Raw genomic sequence first — 17,362 nt, forward strand, 5'->3', positions numbered from 1 at the left:
AAGCTGTGTAATTGAGGTTTGGTGTTTTTTTTTTTTATTTTTATTTTATAATGCACATTCTCTATGTATTTTTATTTAGTGTTTTCTCATTCACGACTTTCTTTGCTGTCTCGCATGATCTGCATGACCTGTAATCTTTGAACCACTTTCGTACCTCATGTTTTTATCCAGCACTCTTAGTGTAATATGTACTAGTCTGTGAACAATGTCAATAAAGAGAAAGAACAGCTGGTGTTGGTGGAGCTGAGCTAGTGTGCTAGGCACTAGTTGTTAAAACAAATAAATGAAGTGAGCCATCTTTTGTTCATTTAAAATGGTGTTTTGAATTTCGTATGCAGAAAACGTTTTGTTACATTGCAGATTTTAATGTATTTAATAAATGCAACATGCAGATTAAGTGCAGTGTATACTGAGTATTTAAATTAAAAATGTACATTTCATAAATACAATTTCAAGGAAGACCATCATTTGTGTAAACTAACGCAGTGTGTCAAATTGATGTACAAATATATATATATTTTAACACATTTTCTGAAATTAAACTGCAGTTTTGTTGAAGTTTTTGGCTGTAGATGTTGTTGCAATGTAACTAAATTCTGTAGCCCTTTTTTTCTGGAGAAAATGGAGAAACTGTCTCTCTGATGTTGCCTAACAGACCAGTGCCAGGGTTACCACTGCTTCTTTTGCAACAGCCTGGTGCCTTCTCTTCAAGGAGAAGCATCATCTGATGCTGTCAGTGGCCCTCTTGGGTTTGGGTTTGCAGTGATGCTGTAAATTAACACCTGGGCCTGCTGGTTCACTGCTGTGAACCTCTGCTTCAGTACCTGAGCCTTGTGTGTGTCTAACTCTGCTCAGGTTTATGTCTGAGGTGAAACAGGAGCAACACTGGAAACGGCAAGTTTTCGTGCCTTCAGATCTTAGAGAAACGTCCGTGTCCTGGAAACAGCTCTGCCTGCCCTTCCCGGTGAGGATCAGCTCAGTGTGTGTGTATTAGAAAGTTCTTGCTGAAGTAACACCAGAACGATCTTCCCGGCAGGTGTGGGTGGGTGCTCTGCCTGCTGGGAGCACGTCTGGGAGTCCTTGGTGCGAGGAGGGCCCGGCTCACAGAGGAGAAACCAAAGTACTGCAGGAGCTCCGTGTGTTCCCCTCCAGGGCTGCACCGCGAGGAGGATGCTGTTAAAGTAAGTAGAAAGGGACAATTTTGGGGACTTCTCGGAACAGGAGTCCCTCAGGTAAGTAGTTGATTAAAACTTTTATGGAGGGAACGCTGTACCTGTCCATTTTTTGAGCGAAACAGAACAGAGATGTTCGACCCGTGGTTCTCTGAGGTGGTCAGAGATGCGCTGCCCGGAGCAGAGGGGCCCCGAGCCTGAGGATGGTCCCCAGCACCCCAACCCTCCCGGGAGCGGGCAGGGCCCGCGCTCACCCCCCGAGGGGGAGGGCGTGGGGCTGTGCCGAGAGCGAGGGGCACCCACGCCCCTCAGGGGGGCTGCGGAGGCGCTTGCTCCGAAAGGAGAAACCCTTCAGTAAATCTGCAGGAAATAGAGATGGAGCAAAGGTTGAACTCACGCTGTTTGAAAACCTTCGTTTGCTTTGCTCCGCTCCTGGAGGTTTGGTGAGCACAGACCGGCCCTTCCGCAGCTCCCGCGCGGGGCCGCGGGACGGCGCTGTGGGACTGGGACTGTAGGGCGGGGCTGTGTGCTGGGGCGGGGCTGTGGGTCTGTGGGCGGGGGCTGTGTGTGGGGCGGGGCTGTGTGTGGGGCGGGGCTGTGGGTCCGGGCGCCATGGTGTCGGGCGTGGGGGCGGGGCTGTGGGCGCGGGCTGGGCAGCCATGGTGTGGCCGGGGCTGTGGGGCGGTGGCTGGTGGGGCGAGGCTGTGGGGCTTGTGGGGCGGGCCGGGCAGCCATGGTGGGCCGGGCTGTGCGCGGCTGTGGGGCGGGGGCTGGGGCAGCCATGGTGTGCCGGGGGCTGTTGGGGCGGGCTGCGGGGCGGGGCTGCGGCAAGCCATGGTTGTGCCGGGGCTGTGGGGCCGGCCGGCTGTGGAGCGCTTTGCTGTGTGCTGGGCTGTGGGGCCGGGGCTGTGTGGCCGCGCCTGTCTGCGCTGTTCCCGGGCGGTCCCTAGTGCGAGCCGCCGGTCCCGCCGCCCCCCCGGGCCGGTTCCCCGTCCGCCTCCGCGGCCCCGCTGTCCCGTTGTCGCAGCCCGGGGGCATGAGGGGCCGCGCACGGCTGTGCTCGACAAGGCCCGGGCCCTGTGCCGCCGGGGTCCCCCCCGTGCCCCCGTGTTCGCAGCCGGGCGGGGTCTCTCGGGGCCCGCGGTTCGCCTCGCAGGGGGCGGCTCTGTCGGGGGACGTTGTGTCCAAAAGGGCCCGCGGTGTTTGCTCGGAGCCGCGGGGAAGGAGCCCTGTCCCAGCCGTGACCCCGGGCACAGGGCAGACGCGGGGCCTGGCAGGGGCGCAGGGGAGGCAAACCATGTGCCAGCCCTGATGCGATACTGAAGCGGAGTCGTGCAGCCAGCCCCAAGAAGGCTTCACAGGAAAACAAAAGGCAAGATTTGAGGTAACAGTGAGTTGCGGGTGGTTAATGACATCACCTCAGCCAGCTCAGCTCTGCTGAAGAACCTGCCCGCGTCTGCAAACGCAGCCCCGCGTCACACGTCCCCTAGCGCTGGCAACACCTCAGCTGCCAGCGCCTGCAAACGAGAACTGGCGTCTCACCAGGGCGAATAAACCTGGGTGTTGCTCTCTCACGTCTCTGAGAAGAAACAAGCGTGGTGCTTTGCAGCATTTGTACTTGGGCACATGGAGCCAGAGCACAGCTGGGGCCAGGAGGCCTCTCTGGAGAGCCCCCAGTGCAGCCCCTGCTCCAGCGTGTGGCTGCCCAGGGCCAAGAGCCACTGCAGGGCACAGCACTGCACACCCCTGCGTCTGGTGCTGGCACCGAAGCAAGACTTCTACTGAGCCTTGAAGAACGAATCTGTACAAACCGCCCTGAACATTCCAGTCCCCAAGGCCCTCGAACAGTTCCTGCAGTGGCAGCAGGAACCTGTCAGACCCGAGGCCTCTGCGGCATTCCCAGGGGCCAGAGAGACGAGTGGGGAGCAGCCACCTGCTGAACCCCTGTAGGGAGATGGGGAGCAGCACCCGGGTGAGTCCAGAGCCCCCACGGCCCCAGACCGGGCAGCAGAGCAGGGAATGCCCCATGGCACGGGGGCTCCTCTCGGGGAACAGCCAATTAACCTGTGCTTGGCGTGAAGCAGCCGAATTTCAACACCCAGCACAGCCCCGCTTTGCCAACCTCAAGAGAACACAACATGCATTTGGAAAGAACTTTATTTAAAATCAGCGATTATACAGACTTCCCCCGCTCACAGCACACGAGTGCCCCGGCCCAAGGTCCCCGTGCCCCCGGTGGCCAGGCTGGGCACACCCATGGCCGTGCTGGCTTACACCAGTCCCCACGATTCCATATGGGAATACACGAGTACAAAAGATCTGCTCCTTCACAGCTAACAGGCATTTCATTAACCTTGACAGATTTGTCTTCTATTACTTCTAGCATAATCAGACTTTGAATTTGTCTTCTGCTAAGAAACCTGGAAAAAGGAAACTTCCTTTAGCAACTGCGTGCACCAGCAGAGCGATTCACACCCCCTTTGTCACCACAGAGACAGCAGGAGTTGGGGCCATCAGCAGGGAAATATGATCAATAGCAGCATTTTCCATGTGACCTCAAGTTACAGTTGTCAACAGAAGAAGGAATTGTGATCATCCGTAGGGAAGCAGTTAAGTACTGGATCCACTGTTAGAAGAAATCGAGTTGAAAGCAGGTTTTACCTTAAATAGGATTAAATATATATTGCAAGACACACCACACTCCGCAGGGGCTGCACATAGAAGCAGAACTGTGGGCAGGGGGGCAAGGTCCCCCCACCTGCACCAAACATTCCCACACAACATCGTCAAATTTAAAACTATCACCACTGGCTGAAAGTTGTCCAAGGAGTATTTACAGCGCAGGCACAGCCGGGAGAGGCCCTGGGAGCTCCACAGTCCGTGACGCTGCAGTCCCGTCGGGAGCAGGAGCCGCCCGGCCACGCCAGTCCCTCGGGAACCCTGGTGCCCCTACACAGACAAGCGCTTGGCGTGGGTTAGGGCAAAGCTACAGGAGGTGCAGCTGCGAGGACGGCACTGCCACATGCTGCAGTGGGGCCTCCCTGCGCACACGGGCGACGCACGGTGGGGCTCCTCGGGAACATGCTGCACAGTCGGGCTCCAGCCACTGCAAAAATCCCGGCTTCCAGCGTCAAATGAAACCATTTCCAGCTATACAGAGGGTGACACCGGTCTGGGACCGGTGTTTACAAGATGCCAGTTCCTATGGACCTATGTCGTGTTACAGCTCCGTGTGTGAGAGACCAGGCTGGATCTTCAGCGAATAAGTAGGTCCACGATTGTAGATCAACAACAGACTTTTATTGCTTTATACATGTGGTGCTGTTCAAGGCACTGTGGCACGGGCTAGAAAACTCGGAATGACTCGTGAAGGGACCTGGAATGCGACACGGCCGGTGCCGCGCGCCGCTCCTCGGCAGTGCTGCGGCGGCCGGGGCCGGCGGGCCATGGCCCGGCCCTGGCCCCTCACATGCCCATCCGGATGCTCTGGATGATCTGGAAGATGGCTGCAAGAGAGCGGAGAAGGGAGCTCGGGGGGCCCGAACGCTGCCGGGCCCGAGGAGCGCCCCGAACAGTCAGCGGGGCCCGCGGGGGCTCACCTGATCCGCAGACCACGAAGATGAACAGCGCCAGCAGCCAGGGCCGACCGACGCCTTCTCCTCCGGGGCCGTCTCTGCGGGCACAGCACCGGTCAGCGCGGCCCCCCCGGGCCCCGCCGCCCCGCCCGCCCGCCCGGCCCGCCCGGCCCGGCCCCGCGCACCGAGGTCTTGGCGACGTGCCGCGCTGGGGTGAATGTTCTTGCTGTGCTTCTCGTTGCATGCGGTGCGCTGCTTGGCCACCATGGCGGCCCCGCTCAGCTCGCTCAGCTCGGACTCGGACTCAAACCCGGCCCGGTTCGGCCCACCTCAATCAGCTTCGGCCTCTGGCTCAGCCCGCCCGGTTCGGCCCAATTCAGCTCAGCCGCCCGGCTCGGTCTCAGCCCGCCCGGGGGTTCGGCCCAGCTCAGCTTCAGCTCAGCTCAGGTCCGGCCCGGTCCAGTTCAGCTCAAGCTCAGCTCACCCCAGTCAGCCCAGCTTCAGCTCGGCTCAGCTCAGCCCAGTTCAGCTCGGCTCGCTCAGCCCGGCCCGGTCCGGCCAACGGCCACCCTGCCCGTCAGCACCGCGCGCGCCGCACGCCGGGGAGCGCGCCGGGGGGGGCCGCTGCGCGCCAACCCGCGCACGCGCCGCGGCCCCGCCCCGCCCTGCGCGGCAACGTGGCGCCTTCCCTGCGGCCGCCGCTGTCGCCACTGACCCGGAACCGGAACTGTCGCCCCCCCCTGCGCCAGGATGGCGCCGCCCCACGCCGCTGCTCGCGGGTTGCGTCGGCGGGGGCGGTCGGGTCCGCCGGTACCCATCTCCCGTCCCTCCGCAGGGAGCGCTACCGCGCGTGGCCGGAAGCTCGGCCCTGGCGCCCTTGGGCGGTGCCGCTCCCGGGCCGGGCCAGGGCTCGCGGGCCGTCTTCGGGGGTGCCGCTGCTCAGCCGCGCACCCCCGCGCGGAGCTCCCGGCGCCACCGTGTCCGGGGTTCGGGCCCTTCGGGCGCGCGGGGGGTTCTCGCTGCGGTTTCCCGGGGGCGTTCGCGGGGCTCGGTCGGTGCGAGGGCTCTTAAGAGCGCTCTTTCTTCTGAGCATCTCCCTGTTCAGCTGTCCCTGACAGCAGGGGGATGTACTTTCCTTCCCTGTGTTTCTAAGCCTTGAAAACCGTATTTGCCTTCGCGTGGGTTGGGGGGCTGCAGCTGCTGCGGGTGGATTTTGGGCTGCTCGGTGCTGTCTGTAATCAATTGTAAATCTGGATCTCAATGGGTGCCCTGATGGCAGAGCTGGAGAACAGGCTGCAGGCAAGGGTATGCAGCTCGTGGCTTGTATTTAGGGTGTGTTAAAAGGTCCCTTTGGGGTCTGTCAGGGCCTGAACCCCAGGAAATTGCATTCAGACATGAGAAAAACTGTTTTGCTGCGAGGTGGGGGCATGAGCTGCCCATGGCTCTGGGTCCCCATCCTGGTGGCTGGGCTGGGGGCTCAGGCACACCTCATGTCCTGGATGTCCTTACAGCAAGCAGGGGAACATCTGTGCCTATTTTAGGGTTCACAACTTAGCACAACTTCTGCTTTGGACAATTTGAAATGAGTTCCTTGTTTCCATTTCAGTGAGAGGGTCCGAAGGGCTGTACATGGTGAACGGGCCCCCCAGTTTCACAGAGAGCTCGGCGTTCCAGAGGTACTGTTGTCACTGGCTCTGATCTTTCGTGCAAAAAAAACAGTTTTGTAAAAAGTAAAGGTAGATTTTGGAACTGGAAAATGTGTAAATATAAGTGAATTATTTTTACTGTTACTGGTTCAGGAAATGGGTGGTTTGGGAGGCTTTGTGCTTGCCTGAGGTGTGACTGCCAGGTGGCAGTCCCTGAACAGGGGCAGCAGGGACTGCAGGACTCATCGAGGGCACAGCAGGAAATGTGTTGCTTTTTGGTTTTGTTAAAAAATCTTCACTTGGGCACTACTGACTACTCATGTGCATTTCTTATTTCTTTAGGGACTCTGGAAAAAATTGCAAAGCTGTTACTTTTAGCAAGGATGGCTCTCTCTTTGCCTGGTGCAATGGAGAAAAGTGGGTGCATTTTATGTTCTTAATCTTTAGTTTGTGTGAAATAAATTGGATCAGTTATGCCCTGTGACTCTTTTCTGTGTAAAGGCAGTTGCTGTTAGTGCAAGTATTTGCATGCGCATTTTAAATGCAGTTTATTTTTGCATTCTTCACAGTAGTGGCTTTGTTTCCTGACTCTCAGATGAAATATTTGCTGTTCTTCTGTGTATAATGCACCCATTTTTGCATAATCTGCATGTGCTTTATTTGTTTGGTTGTTTTTTTGTTCACAGCTCCCAGTACCTGGTTTCTGGGAGGAATTAATTAGTAAAGCCCACAGGAGATAAAGGCTCTGTGCACCTTATGTACCAACATCACAAGATTCCTTTTTTGTAGACCAGGTGCATTTTAGAGTTCACTCTCTTCTTCAGAGCTTACAGATAAAAATACATGTTCTGTTTTGATCTGTGCTCTCACTTTTTCTGTCATGCCTGGGTATCTGGTTTTAAAATGTGCTCTTGCAAAAATTTAGTAAAAGCAGGAAGGGAAGAAAGCTCTTCTAATTGTGTTACATTGGCTAAATTTGGGACAGACTTAGGAAAGTCAAGTACATGAACAGTTCTCTTAGTAATTAATTAACTTTTGTAAACATGTTTTATTGAAATAACATCTTTTGGTTCCAGAGTAAACGTTGTTAATGTCACCAGAGCTGAGTTACTGCGTTCCTTTGATCTCCCAAAGGCAGTTTGCCTTGAATTCTCACCAAAGAATAATGTTCTGGCCACGTGGCAGGCCTATGCAAGTGAGTACTGTGGCAGCTGGGCAGGCACCTGGCAGATGTGCATGTCTGAAGTGGGCTGGCAGCCTCTCCAGGACCTGACTGCTCTCTGTAGGACATTTATTGGCTCAATGAGCAGTACAGAAAGTGCATGAAGGGTCTGTGGGTGATCAGGGACACGGTGGTGGAGTGAGGGATGCCATCCTACAAACCCTGAGTCAGAGGGCACGTGCTGCAGTTAGTGTGAGTGAATCCCGTGTTTCCAAGTGCCGGGAGCTGGTCGTGGTGCCGTGTGTGGGCAGTGTCTGTGCAGGCAGGCTGTGTTCCTGTGCAGACAGGGCACATCAGACGCCTTCCTGCAGGAGCTGTGTCCTCCCTGGGTGCAGTGCCTGAAGTGTTGTCCCTGTCCAGAGCTTTATTCCCTTCCCTGCCTCTGCAGGGGTTCTTCCTGACTCGGAGAGCCCCAGTCCTGTTTGAGCAGTGTGTCTTACGCAGACAGTGCAAATGCTGCCTCAGGAAGAGCTGGGCAAGAGCTGGGCCTTGGGAGGTGGCCTGGGACAGGCTGTAGGATGAGAGAAAGCAGCAGAAACTGTGAGCTGTTCAGGGTCTGTCCTGAATCACTGACAGCCATAGGCAGGCTGTGGTATCTGGGGTAAGGAGGAGGGTACAGAGAGTTTAAAAGCAGCAGAACTATTTTGCATGTCTTGCAGAGAAAGCTGTGACTTCCATGGGATGGACAAAATCATGGCACTCCCATGAGAGCAAAATGTAAGAGTGGAGAACATGCCTCCATTGTTTGCCACAAGGATGGTTTTTGATTTTGGTTAAAAAACAAGCATTAAAGAGCTGTGCAGGTGGTGTTGGCCCCAGCCCTGCAGTGGGGAGTAGAAACCCTACACCTTCAAATGTGAGTTCTTTCTGCAGAGGGAAAGACTGAGGTTAATAGGTGCAGCAATCAGCAGCCATGGGTTTGGCCCCTCAGGGGCAGGATGCTGCTTGCTAGAAGTTCCTGTGTGGGTGGGTGTTTGCAGAGCCGTGAGGTGGAGTGTCCTGGTGAAGCAGGTTTAATCCCTAGGTGGGGTGTCCTGGTGAAGCAGGTTTAATCCCTAGGTGGGGTGTCCTGGTGAAGCAGGTTTAATGCCCAGAGACCACTGTGTTTTCTTGCAGCTGGGAAGGATGGCACGGCGGGGGTGCCCAACCTGCAGCTCCATGATCTGAGAACCGGAAAATGCTTAAAGTCCTTCATCCAGAAGAAGATGCAGAACTGGTAAATAACCCTTCCAGATGCTAATTGTTTGCAAAGAAATTCAGTTTCCAAAGTCTGATCCAGGTAAATGGAGCTGGTTTTGCGGTGTTGGCTTTCAAGCCAGTGCCTGCTGCTGGCTAAAGGCCAGTCTGGGCTCGTGAGTGTCGGTGTGCAGCTCACTGTTAATTCACCCTCCTTTTGTACCACAGACCAAGCTGGGAAGGCAATAACTAAGTCCACTTGCATATTTTTTACTATGCAGATGTTATTTGTCCATAATATGAAATATATCATATTAGACCTTGCTGAGCTTTAGAAAGGGAGGGGAAAAACAATCCTGGAGTGCTAAAGATGAGCATGATTTAGTGTTTCTGACTTTTCCTTTGAATTGCAGGTGTCCTTGCTGGGCAGATGATGAAAGCATTTGTGCCAGGAATGTGAACAATGAAGTGCACTTCTTTGAAAACAACAACTTCAGTACGCGAGTATTTCTCTACATTTCGTTAATTCTGTAAATGCTGCTTCTTTTGGGGGTGGTTTTCTTTTTCAAGTTTTCCCTTGTTTCTTCTTTGCTTGCTTTATATTTTAAATATTGCCTACATTCTATTTGAATTTGGAATTCAGAATCATTGCCTACATTCTATTTGAATTAGGAATTCAGAATCAGTGTGTGGTTTTGTGTTCTTTGTTTTAAATGTAAAGCTGATACAAGAATTACAGCTGTAAGAGATAGGGTTTCCCGAGAATTAGCCCTGCTGATGTTAATGAAGCTGTGGGAAGCAGGGAATGTCAGTCTCAGCAGGAGGTCTGCTGGCAGTGCACATTCCTGGCTGCAGTGAGGCTCTGGGGTGCTGCTGTTCCCAGCAGCTGTTTGTGGAAAGAATTCAGCCAACTATGGGCCTCTGAGTGCTTCCTGTGGGGAAGGTGTGAGGGGAGAGCCCTGTCTCTGTAATGGTACCTGTTCCCTGGATGTGGCTGAAGCCAGCACAGATAAGGTGAAGAACATCTGCTTTAAGCACAAGTGTTCACTTGGGATTTGCAGGCTTCCTGTGCTGTTTGAACTTCCAAATACTAAATACTGGGCTTCAGACCTAGGCTCGGTTCAAGTTGGTTTTGTAAATAAAACTGTGATGAAATGGGAAAGTAATGGCTGTTTGCTAGTAAAAGAACTCCTTTATGGTTACCCTTACTGATCCACATGTGTTATGCAGGATACAGCCCCATAGAAGGGTGTGGTTAGGTCATCCAGGTAATGTGGTTTGTCATTAACATCACACATCTATGGCCTTTTTCTTGGCAGACACCATTGCAAATAAGCTGCATTTACAGAAGGTCAGTGATTTTGTGTTGTCCCCAGGAGCGCAGCCAACCAAGGTACTTCTGATCCCATTTCCAGTCTTTTTCTCGGTTTTCTTAAAAAGAAACTGACTGTGATGTTAATAGAACACAGAGGTAGTAGCTGTGGCCTGTGCTTTGAGCTGCAGTGCCTCTGGTGGCTGTTGCAGGTTGCTGTGTATGTCCCGGGCAGCAAAGGGGCCCCGTCCTTCGTGCGGCTCTACCAGTACCCCAACTTCGGGGGCCCGCAGTCGGCGCTCGCCAACAAGAGCTTCTTCAAGGCTGACAGGGTGACAATGCTGTGGAACAAAAAAGGTACAACAGCTGAGTATTGGAACTTTGATATTCGGCCCGTTTTGTTTACTGTGGGGAGTTTGCATTTAATTTGCATATGCAGATAAACCCTGAGGACAGCCATTAATGCCAATACAGGGTTAAGATGCAGTTCTGCCCACCCTGGAGTGCTCAGCACTTTCCTGTGACTGTCACGATTTTGTATGTTGTAACTGAGAGTGTTCTATACTTGCTGGTAAATCTTGCAGTTGAATAGCAAATTCCTATATAAATTTGCATTCTGTGTTGATAGTGTATTTAGATTGTAAATATAAGACCAGTTTGTGCTCTGGTATAATCTTAATCTGTAGAATTGTACATATGCAGACGTGTCACAACTGGAATGAGCTGACAGGGCTCTGTGCTTTGCTGTTTGTTAGCAACAAGCTGTTTCAGAGTAATTTTGTAAAAACCACTTCAACCCACGTAGTTTGTAATACAGGGAAGGTGTTACACACACGTGGAAACCACGCATGAGCACATGGCTTTGGATAACAGATGTGCAAACAGCAGCTGTTCGTGGAACTCAAGGTTGTTGGTTACTCAAGGGCTGATCAGGAGCTTTGGTTTCTATCTTAGAAATATTATTTTTATGGCTGCAAAGTACGTTCACTGGCTTGTGATCCAACAGTGAATGAATAGATCGAGCTTACAGTTTCCATCTGGTCCGTTTGGGTTAACATTAGGACAAACTCAGTGCAGAAGAGAACGATACCAGCCCTGTCACACAAGGAACCAGCTGGAATTCCTAGCAGAGCGATTCCCCTTCGTGCAGTGCAGTGTTTGCAGGGGTGGTTTGTGCAGTGGCTGGTGTGGTTTGCAGCAGCTGTGCTGCACTGACTGTGTCTGTTCCCAGCCACGGCCGTGCTGGTGGTGGCCAGCACCGAGGTGGACAAAACGGGGGCGTCGTACTACGGGGAGCAGACCCTGCACTACATCGCGGCCAACGGGGAGAGCGCTGTCGTGCAGCTGCGTGAGTACCGGCCTGGGCGGGGCGGGGCTTTCAGTGCGCTGCAGGGATCCTCACAACAAAATGAAATGCTTTTAGCAAAAAATCCTTCACCACTTTTTTTTTTACCTCTGAAGTAAGATGGTGGTGTTTGTGGTTTGGGGTTTTTTTAGTGCTATATTATCTTATCTTTGATATACTTGGAGTGAGTGGTGCCTCCTTCCCTGTGGAGTTGGACTTCTGGTCGCTTTTGAAAGTCCAATTTTCAAACTTTTTTTCACACTGGCATTTGCAGAGGGATTTGGTTCCTGACTAAGACGTGGTGCTGCTGCAGGCTCTGCCTGAGCTGTGGAGCCCACATGGAGCTACCCTCATCTCTACAGCTGCTGCTGTCACCAGATGTCATTTTCTGTCACACTTCTATCTCTGAGCTGCATCAGGTTACTGTCACTGAAAAGGTTTTGAAGGGGGACACACAGGCAGTGTGATTATACACCCTCCTTTCTAAAGATAATGAGACTTCAGAGTGACAACAGCAATGAACCATTTAACTCAGTTGCAGATTTTGGGTCAACTCTGGATTAAGGATTCAGTAATGTACTTGGCATTTATCTGAACTATGGGTAAAGATATCCAGATTATGAAAAGTTATAATGGCCTGTGGTTTGTATTTATCCCTGGATATTTTATGCAAATTTTCATCACTAATTCATCATTCTTCAGTATCTCCTAATGTTCCAACCCATAGAATATCTTCTAACAGTACCAAGTTTTGATCATTGTGTGTAAAACCATTTCTGTGTGCTCACTCACATTAAAATCTGGTTTATAAAATACTGTGCATGGGCACTGTCCAAAGATAACTTAGGTTACTATTACTTACCACTACAAAGCTGAGCTACACAATATTTCTTAGATTAAAGAAAGAGGAACTATTATCCAGCTGGTATAAAACTCCTGTTTTCGCAGGTTTCCAGTGGGACAGTTTAAGAAGGTCCTGAGGTCATACTTGAGTAACGAGGAAAAAAAATAAAGGATTTTTTTTACATGACAAGCTATGCTTACTGTAAAAGTGCTGGTGCTGACCCTACAGAGGTAATTTGGAATGGCTGCAGTTATTGTTGCAAACCGTAACTAAAGTTATGAGAAGATAAAAGGCTGTTTCTCCCTCTGTTGTTAGCAGAATTAATTTTCACTGTCAATAATTGCATCACACTGTTTTTGCAAAGCATGAAGAATTGCTATGGATTTTATTTTGGCTTGCACTGAAAAAATGCAACCTCCCAACAGTTGTCTGTTTTTCCTTTTCCTTTAGCAAAAAATGGCCCTATTTATGATGTCGCCTGGAGCCCCAATTCTCTTGAGTTCTGTGCTGTGTATGGTTTCATGCCTGCCAAAGCCACAATTTTTAATCTGAAATGTGACCCCGTGTTTGATTTTGGCACTGGGCCTCGCAACGCTGCCTACTACAGCCCCCACGGACACATCCTGGTGCTGGCAGGGTTTGGGAACCTCAGGGGGCAGATGGAAGTGTGGGATGTTAAAAACTACAAACTCATTTCCAAACCCGTGGCCTCGGATTCCACATACTTTGCGTGGTGTCCCGACGGGGAGCACATCGTGACAGCTACGTGTGCTCCCCGGCTCCGGGTCGGCAACGGGTACAAGGTATGGCACTACACGGGCTCCGTGCTGCACACCTACGAGGTGCCATCCAACGAGGAGATGTGGCAAGTGTCCTGGCAGCCCTTCCCGGACGGGGTGTTCCCGGAGAGAGCGGTGAGGTACCAGGCGGTCCCCAGCGAGGTGCCCGGCGCGGAGCCGAAGCCTGCGCAGGCGTACAGACCTCCTGCCCTGAGGAACAAGCCCGTGACCAGCTCCAAGCTCGTGAGTAGCAGTGTCCTGGGGGAACTGAATTGTCGTGTCTCATGGCTTTGGTTGGAGCTCGGCCTTGTGCATGTGTGTGTTTTGGAGGAGGAACATGAGGAGAGTAGCTGGGCTGACAGCAGCGCTGAGGGGGTTTGGAGGGATTTGGATAACCCTCTTTGGCACTTTCCTCACGCTTTGCAAGGTGTGCTAGAAAACTCCTGTTTCTTTGGCTGAAATACTGTCCTGTCACAAAGCATTTGCAGACTTTAATAATGCTCTCTGCGGTGTGCACTAGAATACTAAACTGCACATGTGGTTTGCAGTGAAACTGGGCACTCTGGTTAGGACAGAAGCCTCTGATTTGGGTGACCTGATTACCAGTCTGAGCCCAGCCAGCCTGGGGGTTGACTGGCCTCCCAAAAGCCACTCTTTTTTGTTTTTTTTTCCTAAGGTAAGTTTCTTTGCTAGAAAGAGATTGGATCATTAGAAAGTCAGCTGCAGCTTAAACACCTTTCAGTACAGTGACCTACTTGTCTAATTAGTTTCTTTTCTGCAGGTTTTCAAAGTAGGCTGAGTAGCAGCTGGTTCCATTTAACAACTGCACCCTTGGTGTTTGAGTCCTAGGGAGCTTTGATTTTGAGCCTGGTGCTTTTGAAGGAGACTCAGCCTGTGAGCTGTGCTCACTATCCACGAGCAGAGGGAGTAGGGAGAAGACACATTAAAAAAATAATTCTGTTTACTTATGGGCAAAAAAATATTGTTGTATGCATTAAAACAATACAGCACCACAGTTAACTGTTATCTTAAAAACGCTGAACAACCCTCCCTTCTCATCCCCCATGGTCCCCCAAAAACCCTCCATCTCCCTTCCCAGCACTCAGCCTTCCTCTCTGGTCACCAGGAGTTTTGAGTCAAACAGCTGTCAACAACAGCAAAATGCCAAGCTCCAGTCACTTTGTGCTGGGTTATTCCTCTTGGATTTTATTTCCCCTCAAAATAGAAAACATCATGATTTTGTTATTTTATCAGAAATCTATGAAATTTTTAGGATGCACAGGGTAGTCCCATCTAAACTTGAGTGGATGAGTTTGAAACCCTCGTCACAGTCTTTGGCTACTCCAAGGAATGCATACTTTTATTCCTCCCTTCCTTTCTTTGTTTTTCCTTCTTCCTTTCTGGTTCATCTTTGCATATGATGTTGTCTTAGGTAGGTTTTGGGTTTTCTGTGCCAACTTGGAATACAGGCTTTTAACTTCATTTTGTGTATCCTGCAGCACGAGGACGAGCCACCCCAGAACATGAAACCCCCTTTGGGAGGTGGTGATAAGCCACTGTCTAAAACAGCTCTCAAAAATCAGAGGAAACATGAAGCAAAGAAGGCTGCTAAGCAGGTACTGCAGAAGTCGTTCTTTCAAGGATAACGTTAGTTAGTTAATTAGTTTTCCCAAAGGGCACCGGTCGGTCTCAGAGCACTGACCTGTGCACAGAGAGCCCTGCACACACCTCGCCTGTGCTGCGGTGTGGGGAGGACAGCAGAGTTCAGCCAGACTAAAGCAGGCATAAAAGCATGGCTTAGAGTAACAGCTTTGGGGAGTTGCTGTGAATGTTAGCTGAAATCAGTGTGGAGATGAAGTAATTCTGGCCTTTCACCTTCTGCAGAGCGTGTTTTGGTGTTGGGTGGGAGGTCAGAATGGGCCGGGTACTGGGATGTGTCCCCAACAGGACAGGGCTGAGGTGTGTTTTCAAGGCAGACCAGAGACAGGCTGTTTGTCACCCCTTGACTTGCTATTCTTTGACTAGGTAGAAAAACGTCAGCTTTTGGTATTAGCCTTCCAATTTCTACAAACTGAAGCAATAATTTCTTTAAATAAGATTTTTAAAATTTCTTGCACTGGTTTTGAGCCCTTTCTTTTGCTCCAGAGACAATGACCCAGTCTGCTTTATAAAACATTTGTGTGTGTGTTTATCATGTCACCCTTACTGACATGTGCTGTATATATGGTTGGTGTCTTGAGGAAGTAGAAATTCAACAAGAAACAGCATGTGAGTTGTTCTAGATAAGCCTTTGTCCCTGGAAAGAGATCCAGAGGTAATGCAATATATCAGAGCAAGTCGTGCACGCATTTTGGAATACACCAGCAAACTAGTGAAAGAAGAAATACTAAATGGATGCCTTAAAGTGATTAAAGACATTTTTCAATCTCTTTGCAATCCAATGTATTTTCTGGATCATGCATTTCTGTCTACAGGAGGCCAAAGCTGATGCGAACCAGGGCCCTGCCCAGGCCCCAGCGGCACAGAACGCCCCACGGAACGCTGTGCCTGCCACCACCACGGGAGATCCTGAAGTGGACAAGAAGATAAAGAATTTGAAAAAGGTGAGGCTTTTTTTTTTTCTAGCAGACAACGACGTCTCCAAGACCAGCGTGAGGGTAAGGTGAGCTAGGCTCAGGAGGATGCATTTACATCAATGTTAATGTCCTGAATTTGTGGCCAACTTCCTCTGCTTTCCCAGCGTGTGCAGCAGTGGAGGCCATCACATGGCAGAGCTCCTGAGGGGCCCATCAGAGATGGCAGTGCAGAACCACTGCCAGCTGCAGGGAGGAGTGTTCCAGGCTCCAGTTAGGAATGCTGTGGAGGTGCAGCCAGTCCCCAGCTGAGGGGCAGGTTGCACTGAAAGGTGTTGGTGCTCAGACAGGAGCTGTGTGGGCTCCGTGGTTGTTGGGTCCTGGGTCCAACAAGGGAACCATGCCTTTGTGGTTGGCCTTGTGGTGCAAGTGTGAAGTTTACTGCCAGTCCTGAGAATTCTTGGATTAAATAATTTCAGAAATTGTTTAGTTCAGGCTAGAGAACTTCTCATGTTTCTCTTGGCGACCTTCTGCTTTTTATTGTCTCTGGATTAATGTTCCAGGCTTTCTGAGGAAAATGTGTGAAGAAGAGAGATAGTGATGGAGTAATTTCTGAGCTTGGATCCAGCCCTTCAGTGAGACAGTGAACGGTGTTCATTTCAGAGAGGAGGAAGTGCTGCTGTTCTCTAGGTTTTGTTCTTGAAAGAAATGTTTGCTGTAGGTGGGAAGTTCTGGATTGAGTATCTGGAGATTCTTAAAGGGAATGTGCCTTCCACAGAGACCTGCCTCCAGGTGCCTCAGGCAATTGCAAGTGGAACAACTTCTAAGACTTTTTTTTTTTATTCTTGGTTCACCAATATTTAGAGTGGCTTTTTGTATTTTTTTTTTACAGAAGCTAAAGGCAATTGAGCAGCTGAAAGAACAGGCAGCTGCTGGCAAACAGCTTGAGAAGAATCAGGTATGGTTAAGATCTGTGCAGTTTATTCAAGGTTAATTTTATAATAAGCTACATCTGTGGCATCTTATGCTATTTTTTGGTCTAGGTAGAGAAGATTCAGAAAGAAGCTGCTCTCCTTAAAGAACTGGAAGATCTAGAACTGGGTGTTTAAAACTTGCTGGAGCTCCAGTGTGGCGCTAACACGAAGTTCATGCAAAATGTAGTTTATTATTAACTTGAACACAGTAAAATGTTTCAGCAAACGATTAAGGGTGCGAAAGTCCACAGCAATGCACATTTGCCTTTAAAAAAGTTTTCCTAAAGATTTGTGCACTTGTGAAACCGTAAAGTAATGAATATCCATCAGCCAGTTCTGCTGCTGTTCCAACCAGAAATATGCTCCTTTTCTGGAGCATATTACCTAAAATAGACTGGTTTTCCTTGTTCGTGTGGGGGGAGGGAAGCCTATGAAAACATTTGATAGCTTTATTATATTTAAAAAGAGATGCGATCTTTATGCAATAACGGAATGTAGATAAAAATAAAGAGCATTTAATAGTAAAGACGCGTGTTTGTTCCGTTGCAGGGCCCCTTTAACCGCCGCGGCGGCGCTACGGCGGCCGCCGCTCCCTCAGGGCCCTCCCGGCCTCCCGTCACGGACACCCCGGGCCCGCCCCCGCGCCGGTGACTCCTGAGACGGCTGCGCGCGGACCTCGGCTGCGGACGGCGAGATTGCGACGGCAGGCGCGCTGCGGCTCTGCTGGCTGCTGCTGCTGCGGCG

General features: G+C 51.1%; 2 protein-coding genes across 2 annotated transcripts; one reads left to right on the top strand and one right to left on the bottom strand.

The window, feature by feature from the left end:
- Positions 1-3,311: 3,311 nt before the first annotated feature.
- SERP1 (stress associated endoplasmic reticulum protein 1) lies at positions 3,312-5,014 on the bottom strand. The gene is given in 4 exon segments (XM_029962327.1): positions 3,312-4,678; positions 4,772-4,816; positions 4,819-4,843; positions 4,901-5,014. Coding segments are annotated over 4 exon segments (225 nt in total). The 3' UTR covers positions 3,312-4,637.
- An 800-nt stretch (positions 5,015-5,814) lies between these two features.
- Positions 5,815-17,144, top strand: EIF2A (eukaryotic translation initiation factor 2A). Its single transcript, XM_018079266.2, has 14 exons — positions 5,815-6,052; positions 6,354-6,423; positions 6,736-6,810; positions 7,470-7,588; positions 8,732-8,831; positions 9,205-9,287; positions 10,111-10,184; positions 10,316-10,460; positions 11,335-11,451; positions 12,743-13,314; positions 14,571-14,687; positions 15,546-15,674; positions 16,537-16,602; positions 16,688-17,144. The coding sequence occupies exons 2-14, from the start codon at positions 6,377-6,379 to the stop codon at positions 16,751-16,753; spliced, it is 1,710 nt and encodes a 569-aa protein (XP_017934755.1). The 5' UTR covers positions 5,815-6,052; positions 6,354-6,376; the 3' UTR covers positions 16,754-17,144.
- Positions 17,145-17,362: the final 218 nt, after the last annotated feature.

This window comes from Manacus vitellinus, unplaced genomic scaffold, assembly GCF_001715985.3.
Source record: "Manacus vitellinus isolate BGI_N305 unplaced genomic scaffold, ASM171598v3 scaffold_45_pilon, whole genome shotgun sequence".
Taxonomy (NCBI): Eukaryota; Metazoa; Chordata; class Aves; order Passeriformes; family Pipridae; genus Manacus; species Manacus vitellinus.